General features: G+C 25.0%; 1 protein-coding gene across 2 annotated transcripts; it reads left to right on the forward strand.

The window, feature by feature from the left end:
- The first annotated feature begins 313 nt into the window (after positions 1-313).
- Positions 314-22,063, forward strand: LOC122504031. 2 transcript variants are annotated; one of them, XM_043614914.1, is made up of 9 exons: positions 314-815; positions 4,935-5,042; positions 5,930-6,075; positions 8,088-8,250; positions 8,848-9,004; positions 10,729-10,878; positions 15,916-16,339; positions 20,569-20,665; positions 20,952-21,090. In XM_043614914.1, the coding sequence occupies exons 1-8, from the start codon at positions 593-595 to the stop codon at positions 20,662-20,664; spliced, it is 1,467 nt and encodes a 488-aa protein (XP_043470849.1). In that variant the 5' UTR covers positions 314-592; the 3' UTR covers position 20,665; positions 20,952-21,090. The 2 variants fall into 2 exon arrangements, with proteins under 2 accessions (XP_043470849.1, XP_043470840.1); XM_043614905.1 differs by lacking the exon at positions 20,569-20,665 and having other exon boundaries at positions 316-815; positions 20,952-22,063.
- The last annotated feature ends 1,205 nt before the right edge of the window (positions 22,064-23,268 follow it).

Below are 23,268 nucleotides of genomic sequence, written 5' to 3' on the forward strand. Positions count from 1 at the left end.
TTACGTGTTAGCAGGCAGTGCTGAATTTAAGACTGATCTTAAATTAAGATTTTCTTTTTACCGTGAACATAGAATTGAGAACATAGTCATACTTATTGATTTTCAAGTATTACTCGATTACATCAAATGCTCACACTCTTTTTTTAAAAATCAGCTAATGTTTTAATCGATTTCAGTTTTTCCTAAAGATTACATTTGCCTGACAATCAAAGAACTGATGTAAATTATATTCTAGGTTTTGAGAGTCTCCTCGACCTCGTTTAAAACCCTAGAAGTACATTGAGTATATCCCAGAGGCTTCCGTATAAAACTCGTTTTTTCAATACCAAGGTCCGCAGTCCGAAGAAGTTCTTTCAAGATTGATGACCGCCAAATAACAAAAATAATCATAAACATCTTTTAAAATTTAATTTTATTATAATTAATTTTAAAGTAATTTTAAAATAATGTTATTCAAATAATTAAACCAAAAAAAAAATAGTTGACCAATAATGACATAGTATTCTCGTATTTTTCATATCACTGCAAATTTTATTAGTCAAAATTTTTGATTTAAAAAAGAAAAAGTGAAGTTCTAAGAAATAAAGAAAACATGGAAAAAATTACGTGCACTTGGTTAGTGATTATTACAGTAATTAGTGCTTGCACGTGTGGTGTTAGAACCGCGTGCAATGGACCTACGCAAATTTCTGTTCTCACTGGAGTACACGACGATCCTGCATGCAGAAAATTGTCTTCCAAGGGAGTTATGCTCTTCGAGGCTGCCAGGTTTCTTACCGAAGCGCACAATAATAAGACAAATGGATATAAAATAGGTCCATTTTTTTCCTTTATAATTTATTTACTACTGCTTGATTATTATGCCGATAAAATTCGATAATAAAAATTAGAAAAATGCAGCTAAAAAGTAGTTTCTTTTATTTCCATCATCAACTATGTACATCCAATCATTTGATTATTTTCTGATTCATTAAAATTATTATCATTTTTAATCAAGCTCTTAATTACTACACTATTTTTAATTCCTACTTTCCAATATTATTTGCCTTTCTTTTTGTATTGTTTTACAAGGAGAAAGAAGGAAGAAATTTAAAAGTATTTTGAGAATATTTAGCAATCCATTAAATCACCAAAGTGGCTTATTGCAAAAAATTCGTTAAATATTCGTTAAACTTCAGTTAAACATTTATTTTCTGTTAAAAAATGTGTTCTTCTTTAAACAGATTTATTGCTCCAAGTAATAAATCCGATTAAGAAAAATTTCTTCCAACAACCTGTTTTCCTAATGGTTAAATTAGAAATCGTAGTATGAGCACAATAATTCCTTTTCGTCTAGTTAACGATTTTGATTTTTATCACGCAAAAAATATAAAGTAACTTTTACTATCTACAAAGTAAAACCTGAACTATCTGGAAATTCTACGTGTTTTTGTCAACTTTTACTGTTTCCTGAGTCAATAATATCTACTATCGAAAGTAAATTTTATTAAAATTTTTTCTAAAAATAATAAAAGTTACCAAAATGCTCTAGAAATCTTATTACCGAGAGTAAATTTTACTAAAATTTATTCAAATTGTAGGAAAATAATAAAACTAATACATTCGGCTAAATGGTTCTTAATAAAAATTTGTTCCAATGTTTTGACATATAAATGATTTTTACATCAGAGTGTCAATAAAAAATAATACAAATGAACAACAACAGTTAAAAAAATATATTTAATAAAAATTAATAATAAATTAAGAACAACAAAACTAAGTATATCATCAAATGCAAATTACAATAAATTAACAATAAAAATAATAAAGATACATTTACACTGAAAATATTCAAAAAGCCAAATTGACAATAAAAAAATAGGAAAAGTTACCAAAATTGCACAAAAATGTTATGCTTGAACATAAATGTTACTAAAATCTAATAAATTTACCAAAATCTATTCAAAATAGTAAAAATTATTTTGGAAATAATAAAAATAATTTTACTACCAAAAAACAATTTTAATAAAATTGATTATTAAAATTTAAAAAGAAAAAATTATTTTTTACCGGATCCAAAAGTAGATTTTATTTTGAAAATGGTAAAAAATGATAGAAATAGCAAACATTTTTATTACAAAGATAAAAAATATAAATATAAAATTAAAAAATATAAATTTTACATAAAATATAATTTTAATAAAATATAATTATATTATAATATAATAGGGGAGAGTGGTCCTAAGTTGGCCGTGGGCCTAAGTTGGCCACCCTGCATTTCTCAGAGATGGTATACTGGACGAATCTATAATTTTGTGGTATGATATATTGATAAACCATGATATAATTTATGGACCTAATTATAATCTAAGATTCTTCTACGCATTGTGAGGACAATAATATTGTTTTTGACCAAAAAAATTTGATTTTTCTTGTTTTTTCGAGAGCAGCTACAAGAGATAAATAATTAAAAATTTCTAAATAAGTGTGTGCGCTAGTTCCTTTATTTAATGTTGTAATAAGAGGTTCTGTTGATTTTTTAAATAAATTTTTTTTATTAGCGTAATAATTTGAAACTTGTAAAAATCTACAGTGGTCCTAAGTTTGCCACCTATTGTTTTTGTTTGTTTTTATTTATGTTTTATTTCTTTTTTGTGTTTTTTATCACGAGAAAGACCGTAAAAGTGTAACGTAGGAATTAAACAAAGACAAAAAACAAAAAAAAATGGTTTAAAAAACATTAGAAAAAATGAAGTACAAAAACGCCTGTCTCTACAGCCATCCACCACTGTAAATAAATGAAATAAAATATTGCTTCATTTTCTAAACAAAAATAGTTAAATAATGCGTTTTTATTCTCCTAAATGTATCAAATTTGTAAAATTTCTGCGTAATTGAAAAGAATATGCATTTCTTCCTTATACTCAAGCGAAAAAAAGTGGTGGCCAACTTAGGACCAGGGGGTGGCCAACTTTGGACCGCTATTTCTGAAATGTCCAAAATGCAGCTTTTCGCGATTTATTGTATTAAGACTGCAAAAGTCATTCTATAACGTTCTAAATACCACAAAATTATAGCAAAACGATCTCTGAACACTAATATATACTTGCCGAAGTGATTAAATTTCATTTTGTTACTATTTTCGACCAATTTGCTTAGGCGGCCAACTTAGGACCACTCTCCCCTATAATTTTATATAAAAATATAAATTTTACCAAAAAATTTTGTATTGATTAGGTTAAGTAGATGATAATGTATTAGGGAGTCTCGAACCCTGCGAAAGGCAGGGAGAGTAAATAAACAATATTAGTAAAATTTATTTTGGAAATAGTAAAATTTACTAGAATTGTACAGAAATTATTAAGATTAATTAAATTTACTAAAATTTATTTAAAATAGTAAAATTTACTTCGAAAATAGTAAAAGATGAAAAAATTGAACAGAAATTTACTAATGAAAGTAGATTTAACTAAAAATAAAAATCTTACTAAAAAAAATTTAATAAAAATGGTGCAAAATTCCAAAATTTATTTAAAATAGTAAAATTTACTCCAGAAATAGGAAAAATTACTGAAATTGCACAGAAATTTCATTAGCCAAAATAAACTTTACTGAAATTAACTAAAATTTATTTAAAATAGTAAATTTTACATCGGAAATAATAAAAATTGCCATAAAGAAATTTTACTGACGAAAGTAGTAGGTGGCAGACAGTTAAGAGACTTTTCCTTGTATTAGGTAAAAGTTACTTTTTACTGCGTCCTTACTTAATTAATAGTAAAATTTAATCGGGAAATAGTAAAAGTTACTAAATTGCTTATAAATTTTACCACAGAAAGTAAAATTTACTAAAATTTATTAAAAATAGTAAAATACACTAAAATTACAGAAAGTTAAGAGATTTTTCTTTGAAAATATAGTAAAAGTTACATTTCAGTGCTTCCAAAAGTAAATTTTACATAAAAAACAGTAATAGTTGACTGAATTTTCAAAAGTTATTGTTACAGCAATACGAGTATCACCAAAAGGATAAATATTAAGAAGTTTTAAAATTCTAAAATAATTTATTTAAAATAGTAAAATTGACTCAGTAAATAGTAAGAATTACTAAAATTGCATAGAAATTTAACTACCGAAAATAAAATTTAATTAAAATAGCAGAAGTTTACAAAAATACACTAAAATTGCAGAAAATTCAGAGGCTTTACTGCTTCAAAAAAAAATATCAAAAGTTCCTGTTAGTTAAGGTTTTATTATAAAACTATAATAAAAGTTACTTAATTCGCTTTTCCGTGGAGCAACAAAAAAATGTTTCCAAATTTGTAATTATGCTAGCAACATTGCCACTTAAAGCAATATTAAAATAAATACTTATGTATAATTTACATCAAAAGTAGCAATATTAAAGCAGTTTTGGAAATATTTGTTATACAGTTTTAAGTATTTTGGAGGGATATTAATATTACATAATATTGATACATGCTATTGCAAAAAATTTTAAAGAAAATCTTATCAGTTCAAACGGAAATTTAAAAATCGAAATCTTCAGAAAACTATATAAAAATTTCGCATTTTTTATCATCAAAGGTGAACTTTGTAGAAGGTGCAAATTCCATTATTGCTTTTAATAAATCACTGGAGAACAAGTATCAACAAAGAATCATTAAATATTTTTTTCTCAAATGTTTGTAATGTTACGTATTCAAAAATTATAATTTCATAATAAGACATAATAGTACAAAAAGTTCATATTTTTTATTCAAATTCCTGACCTATAAATATTCTAAAGTAGTATATTGAAACGCATTTTATAGATTGAACTATAATACAGACTAATATGATTGAACAATTAAAATGATCTCCAGACCTTGAATTAATGACATCTGTCAATATAATCCTGATAAAAAATTTAAATTAAAATCTATTTTTTTAAAAATATTTTTCATTATATTCAGACTTGGCTGTTATGGACACGTGCGGAAGCATTGCAGGGGCAATGAAAGCTTCAATGAGAGCTCTTGTTAAGGCAGATGTCAACTGCTTACAACCACCATTCCATTTAGGTAAGTAGACATCAATAAAAACGACAATTAGCTCTCCAATTCTTTTTTAATTTTATATTTTTAGTTTCGATTTTTTTAAATCAACCCGATGGAGGAATAAAAAAAATATGGCGCAATCTTAAACAAGAATTAAATCATACATTGTGGATGATTATTAACATAATTATACAATTAATATGCTAATCTGATAACTGTATAAAATGAATATTAATCTCCGTCAATAGAATTTGAATTTACTTTTACCAGAAAAAATCTAATTGTACATTTAACAATTAATAGTTGTGTAATAAGTAATTTAATGCATTCAAATAATGTATTCTATTCTAACAAAGTTGGTAGCACAGTAGAGTCAAAAATGGTATTTCAATTTATCTTCTTCTGCATTAAGAAAGTTGCAAATTAATTCTTTATACGAAAGATCATTTCTCTTCCTATCAATAAAAAAAACCCGTTGTTGAATAATGACGTAGAAATTATCTTTTATTGAATATCGACAATATACCACTATAATATCGTAAACTTGACTTTTAATAATTATAACAATTTATAAATACAAGCTTCCAGTGAACGGAGAGTTAACTTATTGTCATTCAATAGGGATTCATTAACGATTCATTTAGAGTGAATGGCAATACAAGAATAAAGGCCGTGACCAACATAGACATTTTTGTCAAGGAATTTTTTTTTGATTTTTTATATATTTATATATTTTTTTTTATTTTGAAATTATCTTTTCAAAGTCTGTAGCATGAAGCTGCATATTTAATGACAATAATTCATATACTACAATAATTATTTCCTCGAGGCATAATAGCTCCTCCCTTTTTCATAATATGAGACACAATATAGACATATTTGTTGCTATAAAGAAAAATTTTTCATTTCAGGAATAATTGGTCCAGACACAATAACAAATGCTGAGGCTGTACAGAAAGTAACTTCAGTCCTAAGAATACCTCATATTCTAAGAAAAGCATCAAATTCGCCCTTTATGCACTACATGCCTAAAGAATCGGATGCATACATTGTTCGAGTTAGTAAATGTACTGTTTAGAAATATCAGTAAAAAAATTTTTTAATTATTTAGTTGGGTAATTTTCCAGGGTTTGCAACAAATTTGGTTTTCGTTTTGCCTGGCTTTTCCCTGATTTTTAGAAATATCACCAATAAAAATTTTAATTATTTAGTTACGTATTTTTCCCTGACTTTCGGATAGAATTTTAACCCTTTTCCCTGATTCGTACTAAATCTATTTTCTATTATTTCGGATTCAAAGAGAATAAAACCATTCAAGGGGCCTTTAACTATTGAGAAAGATTATTTTAAAAAAGGAAAAATTTTATTTTAAACTTTAAGGGTGTTTTATTTTAAACATATTTTAAAAATTTTTGAAATAAAATTATTTATTGTGATTCACGAGTTCTGAACTTACAAATAAACGAATTTTTTGACAACATAAATATTTCCAAAAATTACTGACTACTATAAAAAGCAAAAACAAAATTAAAACTCTAGAATCTTTGTCATTTATTTTATTAATATTATAGACGCAATATTATTGCAGTAAAATTTGGATTTGAAAAAGAAATAAGTAAATTTCGTTCATTTGAACGTTCAGAACATTATAGAGACATTAAAATTCTTAAAAAATTAAAATTAGTTTTAATAGAATTTTAGAAAAATTCTATTATTTTGAAAAATCTCAATTATATGTTTATAAATATTCAATTACCTTGAAAAAAAAATAAAACTAAAATTTTTTGCAGAACCTAATTTTTCAGACACTGGGTCAATTTGATCTAAACTTTATCATCAGTCGATGTTCTAAAATAAAAAAGAGAAAAGAAAAAAAAAAACAAAAAAAGAAAGAAAGATTCTTTTAATATGATTGTTTTACATAAAGTTTAAAAATATTTAATTAAATTTGTATAAAATTAGTTTATAAATTGGTGATGTACAGAAGTACCTATATTATAGAATAAGCTATATCCCTGATGTTTTAAATAAATGTAAATATAATTTGTAGTAGAATGAAAGAAAAAATTCTTTTTAATAAAAATAAAAATTTTATAATCAATAATAAAAATCGTAATCGAAAATTTTTTATTCAATAAATTTGAATTATAAATTAATTAATTCTTAATCCGGATCAAAATGACCTAGTGTGTCAACGGAAGGTTAATGCCGCATTTATCACTGAATAAACGTATGAGTTATATTTGAATATGACTCTTTGTAAAATTATTAAAATTATTAAATTAAAAAAATTATATTCAATTAAAAATTCAATTTTTTAAAATGTCAAGTAAAAGTCTTTAGCAAATTTAATTACTTTCAATTCAATTCAAGTTGAAATGAAATTTCTGAGAAAATTAATATTTTTGTGAATTATATAATTAAGTATTTAGGACTTAAATAATTTATAATTATTATTAATCCTTTTACAGCAATTAAAATTTTCGGAAATTTTAGTTAAAAATCTTCTGAAATTCAATTATTTTTTAAAATTGCAACTCTTTTTTAACTAAAACCTTTTCTCTGCTAATTATAATTATTATAAGATGGAAAAATATCCATAATTGTTATATTATTACAAATGAAAATCTTTATTTCTTTATTTTGATATCTCTGACCTGTGGCAACACTATTGTTTTTACTATTTAATGTTCCTAAAGTTTTGAACATTCAAATTAACAAAACTTATTATTTTATTTCTTCTTTAAATTAAAATTCTTTTATCACAATTTTACTTGACATATTATAAAATTATTTATAGTTTCTAAATGTTGAATTCGAGTTTAAAATTTTTGTTGCAATTAGTAATGTATGAAAATATTTTTAATAAAAAATATTTCATTCACTTGAACGTTAAAAACTTGTAGAGCATACTATTTTCTAAAGATATATGTATAATTTTTAAATGAACGAAAATTAGAAAACTTTGGGTAGAATGCAATAGAGAATTTTTTTCTAGAAGAAAACAAAATTACTTCAAAGAAATACTGAATCATAAATGAATTAAATAAAAGAAATCATTTCTTTTAGGGAATTATGAAGATCCTTCATGCTCTGAATTGGAAAACGTTTACTTTAGTTGCACAGAATAATGATGACAATGATGATGATGTGCAAAATATTGCCAAGAAATTAACGATGGAAGCTATTTCAAAAGGTCTTTGTGTCTTGGTACACGATCATGACGAAGATGGTAAGACGATAAGATTATATGTATTAGCATTATCCTAGACACATTTTGATTACATAGTAAATACAAACCAGCAAATAAATTATCAACAAAATTTTTTCTTTCATTACAAGAAAAAAATGTCTCTTACAATATTGAATATAATCAATAAAAAAAATTTGGTAGAAAATTCTGCAAAAAAAGACACTTTTTTAAAATTGTTGTCAGACTTTCTGATTTCTATTTTTTAAATAAAACTTTATAGCGTTTTAAAATCTATAATTATTTTTGCACAATATTTTCCACTCAAGAGCTTTATTCACATAACTATAGACTTTTTTACACTTTATTTTTTCTTTTTTCAAATTATAAGTTTTTTAATCCTTGTAGAATGTAAATATCTAACTTCATTCATAATGTATTAGTGTATCAAGAAAAGATTACGGATCTTGAATGGTGAATGGGAATTTTAATAATAAATTTACTTATAAATTATATACATTAGAAAGAGTCCTTAAAAATAAAGAAAAAATATTAAATTACAAAAATTTCTACATAATTATTATAAATACCCGCCCATTATACAACAAAGTTAAAGAAAAACTTATCTTTCAAAACCAGATTATTCATCGAAAATCGTGCACATTGGGAAACCTAGTAATGGACTTTTTACCGGATCAATGAATGCATCGATTCTGGTGGTTAGCGAAGGAAATTTAGAAGGATATTTAAATCGTGTAAATTCGACTAATTCAATATTACTCTTAGAAGATGCCAGGTAACGTTTATTAGATAACTCTCATATATAACACGTAGTTAAAAAAAAGAAAATACGTATGAATTATTATTTAGGAATTTATATGAAAAATAACGCAATTTTTTCAATACACTGATGATGATGATGATGATGACACATCTAAATTATTACGTATCTTCCGTTTTAATTGGAATCTAACAGTGTATCATGATAATTTGATTTGTGAAGTTAGAGATGCATTTTCCTCAACGATATATATATGTATACTGAAAATTGAATTGAATATTTAATTGCTTTCTGTTATATTAATTACGAATACCGGTTTTTGAAAAACACAGTAAAAAGTAAAACAAGGAATTTTAGCCTTGAATTAAGGAACACCTTTTTGCAACTAAATTGCAATTTACAATAAGAATTAACTTCTCTGAACGACTTCCTAGTTAACTTATATTTCTTACCACTTTCTCGAAGGTCGATACAGTAATAATATGAAACGTCATTTGCATTCTAATTCCTACATTTTAAACTTTTGAAAGCAAAAAATTTACTACAAAGAATTAAATTATCGTTCTTTTGTTAAAAGTTAATCGTTTCTAATTTACTAAGTATAGATAACAAATGATTTCCTAAACGGAAATATTCAACAATATTTGTCATACTAAACAGGTAATTCGTAGACGGAAATTTAAATCCTTCATGAGAATGATAATAAAAATAGAGCACATATAACGCTTTCCGATCAAAAGCACCTTACGCTAAAGTCAAAAACAATTTTTATTTACTTTTTTTAATACTACCTAAGTAAATTAATAAAAATTGTTTTTGGCTTCAGCTAATTAAAAATTGTCCTAAACATACAATTTAGAAAGTAAGATCACTTTCATCGGAAAGCATCACTTGTATATAGAGTTAAAAAATAGATTAAAATATTAAAAATTATAAAAAAATTTACCTAATATAAAAACTTATTTTCACTTCATGAATTTTAAATTAATAGCCATGTAATTATGAATTGTAAAAACAGAAAACTGATATTAAAATTAATTAAAAAGCTTTAGCATTTGATATAAATGATTAACATAAAATATCCTTTGCATATTTCATAATTATTGAGGCTAAGGATCTTACACTATATAAGTAATAATCATTCATTGATCGCAAATGCTGGTTTTCTATTTTAAACATTTCTTGCTGCTTTAAATATAAAAAAAGACTTCAATAGTATATTAAGCAACAAGGTACGTAAAGGCAGCCATTTATTTACGGTGATTTTTGTGACACGAGTGGAGGTCGAGGGCGCCCTTGACCTCCACTCGTGTCACAAAAATCATCGTAAATAAATTGGCAGCCTTTAAGTCCCGTGTTACTTACGATATTTTTTATTCCAAAGGCACAAAAGTGGCGATTTCAGATAGCAGACGACAGGGAGTAAAAGTCATTCACTTGTTCGACTTAATAAAAAGGCGGCCTTTTTTTCCCATGAGCACAAATAACGCATGGGACTAGCTGTTTTTTTTTTGCCCATGGGAAAAAAAGGTCGCCATTTTTATTCAAGTGGACAAATGAATGGCATTTAGTTCCTGTCGGCTGCTATCTAAAAGCGCCTATTTTGTGCCTGAGGTATGAAAAGTCTATTTTTTCTCATCTTTATTTTTATGAATTAAAAGAAAAAGAAACTAAAAATTGATTTTTTTCGAAACATTTGACAATTAAGAAAATAATGAACATTTTACCATTAATTACAGAACTGATTTTGATGGTTTGGAACAGAGGGTGCAAAGATCAAGATGGTGGAACGAAGATGGAGCTGGAACGTATGACACCGAAGAAATGAGAGATGTTCGGTGGTTACAAGACGCACTTGACGTTTACACAAAAGCTCTCGACGTTTTATGGTAAATTCATTAATTCCTCAAAATAATTTTCAAAAATTAACCCTTTCAGTTCCATTATTAAAAAAACTCGATATAAATATTTACAAACAGGCCGGTAACTATACGGGTTGTAGAGTCGCTAATTACGAATCTGAAATCTGATTTTCAAAATTCAAAATGACAGATTCAAAATTAGAAATCAGTCAAACTTGCTTGAAAGTTGACACTCGGGTGTTTTTATGCTCGCTGATTACGAATCTGAAGATAGATTTTCAAAATTGAAAATGTAATAGATCCCGAAGCGAAATCATAATTTTCAAGCAAATCTGATTATATTTTAATTTCATCGTTATAGCTTTATTGGATCAAATATTTTCAAATTTGAATATCAGCTTTCATATTTATTGGCGGATTATGAAATCCATGCGTAATTTTGTAGAAAATATATTTTTGAATGTACAACAAAATTGCCAAATGAAAAAATTGATTTTTACAATTTTTGAAGCTTTTTTTTAAATAAAACTTTGTTTTCAAGCTCAGAATTGACAGATTTGCTCGAAGTTTTGAGATAAACTCAAAAAACGACTCAAAAGAACCGAATTAAAGTAAAAAAAATAACAAAATTTTTTATGACGCTACACAAGTATATTCCTATGTATTTTTCCCCGCTGAATCCGAATTCGAAGTCAGAATTGACAGAATTGCTCAAAATTTTGAGATTATCTCAGAAAAATGATAAAAAAGCGATTTAAAATAAAAAAAGGAAATTTTTTGCTATGACACTACGCGAAGTCAGAATTCTCAAACTGTCACAAAATTTGTGTTTCTTAGCAGATTTTCTTGTATATATCTCAAAATTTTGAGCCAATTTGATCATTCTGACTTCGAATTCGTGATCTGAGTGAAAAAATATATGGAAATACACTAGTGTAGTGTCATAGCAAAATATTTCCAGTTTTTTATTTTAAATCGCTCTTTTTATCAATTTTTAAATTTATCTCAAAATTTTGAGCACTTCTCTCAATTCTGACTTCGAATACGGATTCAGCGGGAAAAAATAGGTACATGGGAATATACTAGTGTAGTATCATGCAAAAAAATATACATTTTTTTTATTTTAATTCGGTTTTTGAGTACTTTTTTTAGTTTATCTCAAAATTTTGAGCAAATCTGTCTTCGAATTCGGATTCAGCGGGAAAAAATACATGGGAATATACTAGTGTATTGTCTCCTCGGCCAAAACACTTTTTTGTGTACTGTGTTATTCATTTTTTTATTTGAAAATTAATTTGTTTATTTTTCTAACTAATTTCAAATCATAATATTCAAAATATTTTCTGACCGATTGCAGATAGCAATAGCACGGGTTATTAATTCAAAAGCATATTGAATAGTCTAAAATATACATCTATACTAACTGTAAATACCATCTTTTATGAATTTAATAACATTTTATTTAAAATAATTGCAACACTTATTTAAAACTAATTAATATTTTTTACATAAAATTCTTTCAACCCTAATTTTCAACTATTTTAAATATTTCACTAGACAACAATATGCTTCTAGTTGAAAATTATGAATTATTCTATTTTTAATATTTAATTCGACGCCTCCTATTCATAAAATTCTATCTTAAACGTCAATGCAAGACAATTCTATTTGCAAAATAAGTGCAATATGAAGTTAACAAAAGAATTATACTAGTTAAACCAATTTTGAGGTTCAATGAGTATTTTTTATTTAAGTCAAGATTAAGAATTATCTTTCATTGAAACTTTGAAATAGAATTGTCTTGCACGGAAAAATTGAAATAGATTTATCTTGCACGATTCTTTTGTTAACTTCATATTGCACTTTTATGCAAATAGAATTGTCTTGCATTGACGTTTAAGATAGAATTTTATGAACGCCATTTATTTAATTCAATACAGAAATTATTGCTTCAAAAAAATTGAATTCAAGTAGAATTAGCATTGGCGCTATTGAACCAATAGTCTTTTTTCTCAGTGTAAGTTTAGGTACAGGTTATTTGGGTATCGGCCACTGGGACTGCAAGGGTTAAGAAAATATGCTTTTGATTTTAACATGAGACTAAATAGTCTAAAACGTTTTAAAAAATGAAAAATTTTGTAGAATTTTTTTTAAAGTTAATTTGTCTCCAATTTTGTTGTGTACAAATTTTTAAGAACTTAACTTCAGGTATCACAGTGATTTGTTCATATTATATTAGTTAAAAAAGGGGATTCAGTTTTAAAAAAAAGGTGAATTTTCAAATTAAGTAAAAATTATTGTAGGTATTATAATGCATAAAATTTATTTTAAAGATTTTTTAAAACTTTTTTTCATAATTACAGCTTTTTAAAATCAAATTATTTTTTTGTTAAACTTTATCTGTTAATTATTAATATTTTTTATCTTTTTCCGTAGTCTGTACATTTTTTTAATTTAGCTTCCTCTCAAAGGAAACTTTATTGTGATGTCAATTTCCGCACTTCTATAAGAATCAATTATTTTTACAAATTTTCAAGTGTAGTATAATTATATATATTTCGTCAAGAGAAACAAATGTTTGGATAAATAATTTTTTGGTCTAGGAATAATTATAAGTTTTTCTATTGACAGGAATGTCGGAAAATTTATGGAAAAATTGTAACAAATTGTGCTTTCGTAGTCAGAATCAGTTTAGAGTTGAAAAAAGTTAACTGAATTTAGTTCTAAAATAATTTTATATCTACCATCTCACAAAAATTCAAATATTTTTGAAATTTTATCTTAACACTTTAAATAAATTATTCTAAAATAAAAAATTAAGCAATTGTTAGGTATATATTATATTGAGGAAGCTAAATGATCATGAATTGAACAACTTGTTTAATAAAAATTTCTATTCAAACTCTATGTATACGAAGTAAATTTTAGAAAAAAATTAGTGAAATTAATTTGGACTTGGAAAAATTTCCTTCAAAAATAGTAAAATTTACTTCATAAATATAATAAAATTTACTCTGATAATAAAAATTTTTAATAGCTAATTGTAATGTTCGAGGACAATTTGAATAATTTTGCTATTAAAAATCGTTATTTCTTTAGGAAATTTTGTAATATCCGAAGTAAATTTTATTGATAAATAACACAGGTCAACAAAAAAAGACTTACTTTTTTTTATGAGATATCGGAATGGTTTCCGATGTATTTTTGGACGCTGAACACGATCCCGTCTTTCAAAATTGCCCATCACGTCAGGATTTTGAGAAAAGTGGGGGTAAAGACCCCAAAAACGCTTTTTTGAGGATTTTCAACATTTTTTTTCTCTTTAACCTGACGTGCTAGAGACTTCCACAAGGTCTTAAATTAAAGTAATGAGCACTACAAGACCCATATCCATAAAATAAAAAAAATTAAGATTTTTTTCAAAAAATGGGGTTGAACTCTCTAAATCTGAATTAGTAGAAAGTTACTAATGAAATGACGAAAAGTCTTCCACCAAATGATTTAGTAATAATTTTACTAACAAATAGTGAAATTTTACTAATTATTAGTAGATTTTACTAATTGATTAGTAGAATTCTACTAACAATTAGTAGAACTGTTTTATTAATAGTCGATAAAACAGTTTCACTAATTCATTTAGTAAAAAAGTTACTTTCAATTAGTAAAATTTTACTAAAACATTAGTAAAATATTACTAAAAATGAGTAATATTCTACTAATTGAAAAGGGGAAAAGTCTTCCATGAAAACTACTAAAAATTAGTAAAATTTTACTATTTCTTAGTAGAATTCTACTAATTCAGATTTAGAGAGAAGACACTAAAAAAATGTGTGTTTTTGGATTGCTTTAATAGACTTCTTGCAATTGCTTGGATTCGATTAAAAATGGTTACTTAAGGTTTTTGGGGTCACTGATTACGAATCCGATATTAGTTTTCAAAAATTCAAAATGGCGAATTCGTAATCAGCGACCCCAAAAACCCTGGAGTAACAAACTTTCAAGCGAATCCAAGCAATTCTTAATTTTTACATCTGCCATCTTGGTTCCGCCATTTTAAATTTTTGAAAACTAATTCCGGATTCGTAATCAACGACTTTAAAAACCCCGAGTAACAATTTTCAAGCAAATCCAAGCAATTGCATGAAGTCTATTAAAGCATTCCAAAAACACACCTTTTTGGTGTCTTCAACCCCATTTTTTGAAAAAACTTTTTATTTTTTTTTTATTTTATGCGGATATGAGTCTTGTAGTGCACATTACAAGCTTTAATTTAATACCTTGTGGAAGTCTCTAGCACGTCAGGTTAAAGAGAAAAAAAATGTTGAAAATCCTCAAAAAAGCGTTTTTGGGGTCTTTATCCCTACTTTTCTCAAAATCCTGACGTGATGGGCAATTTTAGAAGTCGGGATCGTGTTCAGCGTCCAAAAATACATCGGAAACCATTCCGATATCTCATAAAAAAAAGTAAGTCTTTTTTTGTTGACCTGTGTAATTAGTAAAATATACTACATATTTAGTAAAATTTAATCTGGAAATAATACCATTTGTCAAAAATTCCAAACAATTTGGATTTTTCTTAGAAGTAAAAGTTACTTTATGTTTATTTTTCTTAAAAGTAAGAGGAAAAGAGAAGAAAATGTATGATTTTAGGTGTTTTAGGGGATTTTAATAATTTAAGGGGATGAGCTGTGATCCCTATAACTTTCATTTAAAAGACAGTTAAGATCTACAAACAATTTAAATAGTAGAAGCAAAAAATTGTTGGTTATGTTTGTAATTTTTTTCGAATGATAAAGACAAGATCAACTCTCAATATAAACCACTGATGTTCACGTCTTCATTACATAAAAAATAATCAATAAAAACTAATTTTTGTTTTATATAATAATTAAACAGGATCATGTAATTAAGGTAAAAATAACAAACATAACCTCAAGATGATTTGCTTCTAAGGTTCTTTTCTTCGGATCGTACCACAAATAATAAATACCGTCTCATTTTTGTCGTTCTTACAAACGTTGTAGACATCAGTCTCCTAATTTTAATAATTTTCATTGCTCATAGTAAAAAGAAGAAATGCAAGGGTCAAGTAAATCCGACAGATTGGAATAATATTATCGTAAATGTATTATCAACAAAAGTAGCCGAAGAAGATTCATCCACAAAGGGTTTGGATCTCTCCTTAAAAACAAGAAATTCAAAATTAAACAATTTAGGAAGATTGAAAATTACCAAAACAAAAGCAAACATGGCATGGGGTACATCGGACGATGAGGACGATGACGATTTTTCAAATGATGACGATGAAGAGGAAGGTGACACGGGTCATGTACCAAAAATTTTCAAAAGACTCATTTCAAAACAAAAGGAATCACGCAGTGGATGCGCTACTTCAACAAAAGAAATGAAAAGTTCAATCGACAATGATGACGATGATAATTCACATGTTTTCGTTTCCGAAATGGAAGAAAGTGAATGGTGGACAATGGTAAGTTGATACTCTTTTTCCTCTTCTAAATGAAAAGGATACGACAATATTATTAATGTCATTTTATGTATTTACTATAAAGTATCGAAAATTACATAATTTTATTCACCTATATTTCGCCCGTGTTTAATTTATTTTATTGGGTTATTTAATTGTCATATAAGTAGTCATTATATGCAATTAGAATAGACACGTGACGAGATTTAGTAATAGAATTGAAAAAAAAATTAATCCAAAAAAAATAGAAACAAAAAAACGGATTGATACTATTAATGCTGACATGATTATTCATTTCCTTAGAAGAAAAAAATGGACTTGATAAAACACGTCAACATAAGAAATTCCATTTTGACGTAACACCTTTTTAAATGACTCAAAGCCTCGCTAAGCCAGAGACAATTTCTGAAAGAATTTAAATAAGTAAATGTACTTTCCACAAGAAGATTCACTTTATTCCTCCTTAATTTTATTCTATGAAAAATGACAAATGGTATTTCATTTTTTTTCTTAACGTATATGCAGAAAATAATTCACAATTTTAATTTTTCCTTATTGTATATAGTTTTAAAAATACCGAGTACTTAAATAATATTTAAATAACGAGAACTAAAATATCAATATTAATATATTTTATACCAATAATAATGAAGAACTAACTGTAGAATAAATTGTTGTAATTCTAATAGCACCCTCTCCCTCATAGAGTAGAATTTACATTATTGTAAGTAAAGGAAATTAAAAATATTATAATTTAATTCTCTGCCTGTGCTATGTTCGCATGTTACTTCTGGTTTGTTCAGTTTTTATTTTCTTGAATTGTCGTTTAATAGAATTGCCATATAGAATGTTTATTGTAAATAACAAAATGGATTTGCTACTTTATAGTTTTACAGGCCTCGAATCGCCTTCGACATTGTAAATTACGTACTTTAGGTACCATATATAAACAACTGATTTACGAACAAAAATTTTTAGCATTTATTATTTTAATTGTACAATTTAAATTAATAAATAATGCAAAGCTTCCTCACAAAGAAGCAGAAAATAATATATACTTAAAATTCCATAAAAAGTGCAAATTACAAACCATTATTGACATAAAAAAATTACGTTTTAAATAATTTTTAAAAACTTATTTTAAATTTTCATAATTCTTGGAAATTTTTCTATATATCACTTTTTAAAATTATTATGCGCTATTATTTCTATTCTTATGATTTATTTCTTTACATTATACTATATTATTATCATTAATATTATAAAACTAATAATAAAAAAATAATATTTTATAATAATTAAACACTTACTACCATTTTATTCCTAACAAATAAATGAACTACAGTCGAACCTGGATAAGTGGTCCCTGGATAAGTGGGAATCCTCTTTAAGTGGAACTTTTTTTGCGGTCCCTGCACAAGTAATGCAAAATATCGAAAAAAACCTCTATAAGTGGGAAAACGTTACCTCTATAAGTGAAACTGATTTTTTGAAATAAGGCCTCTATAAGTGGAACATTTTCTTAAATTTACCTCTATAAGTGGAACGATCCCTCTATAATTGGAACTTTTCATTCATTTACCTCTGTGAGTGGAACGTGTCCTCTATAAGTGGAACTTTTTATTCATGTACCTTATTCATAAGTGGAATCTAAAACTTTTTATTAAACCACGATTCATCTATTATTTTACTCGATACGTGTACTTGTTGTTTACTATCTGTGTATTTGCAAAAAAGTTTTCTAGTGACTTAGGTCTTTACTTTATTTAAATTGATTTATTACCAGGACTATAAGTATAAATTATAAGTAAATTATTTTTTTTACGCCGAATTACTTCAAAAATATTCAAGAAATTCATGTTCCACTTATCCAGGTTCGACTGTATTATTATTATCATATTTAGAATATTTCAAAAGAAAACTAGGAACAAATTACATTTTATTTTTAAACATAAATTTTAACTTCTAAATAATTTCAGATTCAAAATTATTTAAAATTAAAAAATAAACTCTATTCTCATAATTATAAAAAATACAAAAATTGTAACATTTTTAAAAAAATTATTTTTTACACCCATAGAAAAGATATATTTGACCCAGAACCAACTATACTTTTTATTTGTGCCAAATAAATTTTATTTCGTTTAAATAAAATTTTATTTGTCCCAAATAATATATGATTTTTATTTTTGTCGAATAAAATTTTTATTTAAAACAAATAAATAACCTTGTTTGTTTTGAGACAAATATATACGTTTATTTAACTCAAACAAAATATATTTGGTTGAAATAAAATTTTTCTCTGCGAGTAAAATTCTAAAAAAGAATTAATTATTATTAACGCAAATTATGGAGAATAGAATAATTTCTTAAATTTTCTTGCAGAAATAATATGAAAACCAATTCGCTAAATCTGAATTAGTAAAAATATTAAATAATTAGAATTATTGACTATTTTTGTTTTGTTTTTGAATTTGTAATTAAAAATTTACTAATAATTTAATAGATTTTTTAATATAAATTTCTTTAATTTTCGTGAGTCCAATTTTTGAGAATTTTTCTAATTCAATTTAAAAAATTATTATTATATTTAGAATATTTCAAAGTTGAATTGAAAACAACTTTCAAATTTAATTAAACAATTTCCAGTTATTTTTGACATTTTTTTAAGTCTTTCTAGTGTGATTTACAGAAAGTCTCAAAATTATTCTTAGTTTGGTTTTTTGTAAACTTTTTCCATTTTGAAATCGAGGAGAAATGTTAACCCTTTTTAAAAACTTATTTTAAAAAGTTGTTGAGCTTAATAATTGGAAATATGTAAATGTTTAAAACAATTTTAAAAATTATTGAATTGGGAAAAGTTTTAGTTATTTATATTCATTAAGTATTTCAAAAAGAAACCTAAATAAAAAAATTAATTTTAAAAAATGTTTAAATTTTTTTTTTAATTTTAGTTTTTAATAAATAAAAAAAATTAATCAAATTAGTCACACAGTTTTTCTAAGATTCTGAAATTGAAACTATTAACAGCATCCAAAACTGTTCGTAATATTGTGATACATTTTTGGTCTTAATTATGAGATCAGTAGAAAAACTGGCGAATTTGATTGACATACTCTCTAAATTTGAATTAGTAATAATGTTTACTAATTTTAATTAGTTACTGACTTTTTGCTTTTGAATTAGTAAATTTTACTAATATAGTAATTTTTCTACTAATTTATTAGTAAAATTTACTAATTCAAAAGCAAAAAGTCAGTCATTAATTCGAATTAGTAATCATTTTTACTTTTTACTAATTCAAATATTTAGAAAGTATGACAAAATAATTCATTTTATACTACAGATTTCAAAAAAATAAATAAATGAACGTTGAATTAAAATTTGTTTAAGGAAGTTGTTTACAGGTATGCAGACCTTCAGAAAAAATATTGAATTGACATTAAAGAATTTTTTAATTATTCATATCTTCTGGAAGAACAAATATCAATTTTCAGGAAAAAAATTTGAAATTTACTAAAATTGTTTATTTAGTTATTTTGCGTATGATCAAAGTTTTCTTCATATATTTGTTTAAAAAAAGTGATTTAATTTAAAAAAATTTTTTTAAACAAATAAGCATATTTTCAAAACGGTGAATTTGTTTATAAATCTGAGCGGTCAAGTTATGGAGAACCATTTTCTGAAGAAAATAAGCCATCATTGACTTAAATCAAATCAGTTTTAAAAAAGTTTAACCTTTTAATATGAAGAAAACTTTGATCATATGCAAAATGACTAAATAAACAATTTTTGTAAGTTTCAAATTTTTTTCTTGAAATTTGATATTTTTTCTTCCAGAAGATACGAATAACAATAACATTAAAAAATTCTTTAATGTCAATTCAAAATTTTTTCTGAAAGTCTGCATACCTGTAAACAACCTCCTTAACATTAAAATTCAGTTTGAAAGAAGCCCGCACTTTGTAAATTTTTGTTAAATAAAAATTCGTTATCGACATCGATAAAATATATAAAATTTCTTTTTAACTATATTTTATGTTTAAAATTATTCAAACCAATTTATATTTAAAATGTATGCTTCTTCGTTAACAAGTACATCAGAGGCAGAGAATTAATATCTTAATGTTAACTCCAAATTCTTAAAAATATAAAAAAGATATTCTTGAAATAAAATTATTCAAGAACACTAAAAAAAATATTCAAATGACAAAAAATAAAAAAAATTTCAGGTGATGACAGTGAGTGGAGTGGGTGTAACCATGTTTACATTGGGATTTCTGGCTGTGTACATCGTCTACTCGAATATTCGAGGCCCCACAGATTAAAGTTCAGAATTTCAAATTCATTCCTGACATTTATATTAGAAATTAATTAGCTATAGTGTTTAGAAATTTTATTCCAAATTTTTCCCTCCTATTAAAAAAAAAACATAGTTGAATCCCAACAAATTTTTTTTGTACTACATTTTTCTTACTAATAGTAAATATATAGTCAAATCCAAATTTTTAAGAATTTGGAATTTGAAACATTTAAAAACAAATTTTAAAAAAATTGAGTGAGAAAAATTTCTCGAACAGTCATTGAATAATTGTTGAATGAATATAAATTTCAGGTAATGACAGTAAGTGGAGTGGGAGTGGCCATGTTTTCTGTGGGTATTTTGGCAGTCTACATTGTCTACTCAAATATACGTGGACCCCGAGGATCAAAAAATGTCGAAAGAGATAATAGTTTAAGAAGAGTTGGAAGTGATCGACGACCAACAATCACACAACGAGTCCTGCGAAGTAATCCACGAAGGGAAAGTAATCGCAGTATTCAAAGTAATGTCTCAGAAAAGAGTGTTTGAGAAAAGTATTAATTTCTAGTCATCAAAAAATATTTAAGACATTATGTGTCTTTCTTTCAATTTTAAACAGTTCAAAATTTTCTTTAACAAAATTAACATTCACATAAATTTCTTTTTCTAAATTTACAAATTATTCTAATCGAACTTTTTTCAATCGAATTCAATGGCAAAATTTGATAAAAACGGAAAATTTATCAAAAAGAAATATATAGGTATGTAAAATACATCATGAAGATGTAAGAACATTTAATTTTTTTAATTTTTTCCAAAAGTGCATAAATTTAATGAATAAAAACTCTTTTCACTTTCATTCAGTCTTTCAAGATGACTGGAAAATCGAGAAAAAAGTCTAATAACAATTTCGTCTTGAAAGATTGAATCAATAAATATAAAAAAATTTATTATTTTAATTAATATGAATTAATTTATCAAATTATTTTATTTACGCATTGAAATTAAAAAATTTATTATTTTAGCAAATATGAATTAATTTATCAAATTATTTTATTTACACATAAAAATGAAGAAAATAAAATACAAAAAAAGGGTATTATAGAAATATTTATGTTACTATAAGTTGTTTTTAAGATGTAATAAAAAAGTTATCTATTTTCGATAAATAAATAATAAAGTTTTCTGTAAAAATAACGTTTTTTAGTTTAGAGAATAGAATTGTGAATGTTGACAAAAAAAGAATGTATTAGAAAAATTATTTTTCCTCTTTTTATAGAAAAACATAATGAGAAATGTGTATAATAATTACAATAATAAAATAGATTATTTATTTTGAACAGGGAAAAAAAAGTTAGCAAACGCGGAAAAATAATTAACTGTATTTTTTTCAAACTGACGATCATTTCTTCCTTGAGGATAAGTTAACAAATAATGAAGACAAATGTGATTTTATTTATTAAAAATTATTGCGAAAAGTTTAATTAATTATAAATGTCCATTATAATTTACTGAGGAAAAAAAATGTTGCGTCACTAACTTGTAATAATACAAAAATAATAAAGATCATTAAATCGTATTTTTTGATATTTCGATTATTAAAATTATTCTAATTAGTTTATTATAATTTTCTTTCCTTCTTTCCATATTTTTCCTAAATCATAAAACAGAAAAATTATAAAATTTGATAAATTTTTCTTTTCATGTATTATAAATAAATAAATTAATTCTAAGTTCTCATAAAATTCAAATTTTTTAAAATTTTTTTTCAAAAACAGGATTATTTTTTAAAATTGTAATAAATTTTTTTAAATCAAAATTTCTTGAAATAAAATTTGACGAATGGACCAAGCAGGATTTAAAACGTCAAGAACAACAAATGCGTGATTAAGAGCTTTTTAATTTGACAAATAAAAAAAAATCCACTGGGAGCCAAAACTAACGTAAATCCTGCTGGGTTATTTCCAATTATTTAAACATTTTTCAATTAATTATTTTACAGTGTTCAATTATTTTCAAAAAATTTGAATGAAAATATTTTAAAAACATTTTCTTCTTCAGTTAATTAAAATTATTCAAAATTCAAAGAAGCTCACAAAAAAAACATTTAAATAGTTTAGGTAAAATACTCAAATTAATTGAAACTTTCAAGACAAACTTAAAATGTAATTCTGATAAAATGTTTCCTCTGACAAAAAGTCTGTTTCTTGGTTCGTTTTCCTGATAGAAATATTTAATTATAATTATTAACACTTCTAACGGGTAAATGCACGTCAGTAAACAGACTTTTTGTTAGAGGAAACATTTTTTACATTTTAAATTATAATTATTAAAATTGAAAATATTTCAATTTGAAATCTTCTCAAATTCAATTATTTTCAATTTTCAAAATTTTCAATCGACACCAAAAAACCAAATTTTTTGCAGCATTTCAGAAATCTGATATTTTTCAACTAATTTGATGTTTCTTAAGTTTTGAACGTTTAAGTGAACAAAATTTATTTATTTCCTCTTTCAAATAAAAATTTTATCACAATAATTTTGTGTCAAGTATTTTAAAAAAATATTAAGTTTCTAACTATATTAAATTTTCGTTTTTAATTTTTTTTGTTTTCTTTTTCGCAGTCAG

This window comes from Leptopilina heterotoma, unplaced genomic scaffold (assembly GCF_015476425.1).
Source record: "Leptopilina heterotoma isolate Lh14 unplaced genomic scaffold, ASM1547642v1 Lhet_11, whole genome shotgun sequence".
NCBI classification, from domain to species: Eukaryota; Metazoa; Arthropoda; class Insecta; order Hymenoptera; family Figitidae; genus Leptopilina; species Leptopilina heterotoma.

What these genes read in the sequence shown, in the direction of transcription:
- LOC122504031 (XM_043614905.1), top strand. Translation starts at nt 593, where the DNA reads ATGGAAAAAATTACGTGCACTTGGTTAGTGATTATTACAGTAATTAGT. An exon ending in ACACGATCATGACGAAGATG is followed by an intron (nt 8,251 to 8,847) that starts GTAAGACGATAA and finishes TTTCAAAACCAG; the next exon opens with ATTATTCATCGAAAATCGTG. An exon ending in AAAGTGAATGGTGGACAATG is followed by an intron (nt 16,340 to 20,951) that starts GTAAGTTGATAC and finishes TATAAATTTCAG; the next exon opens with GTAATGACAGTAAGTGGAGT.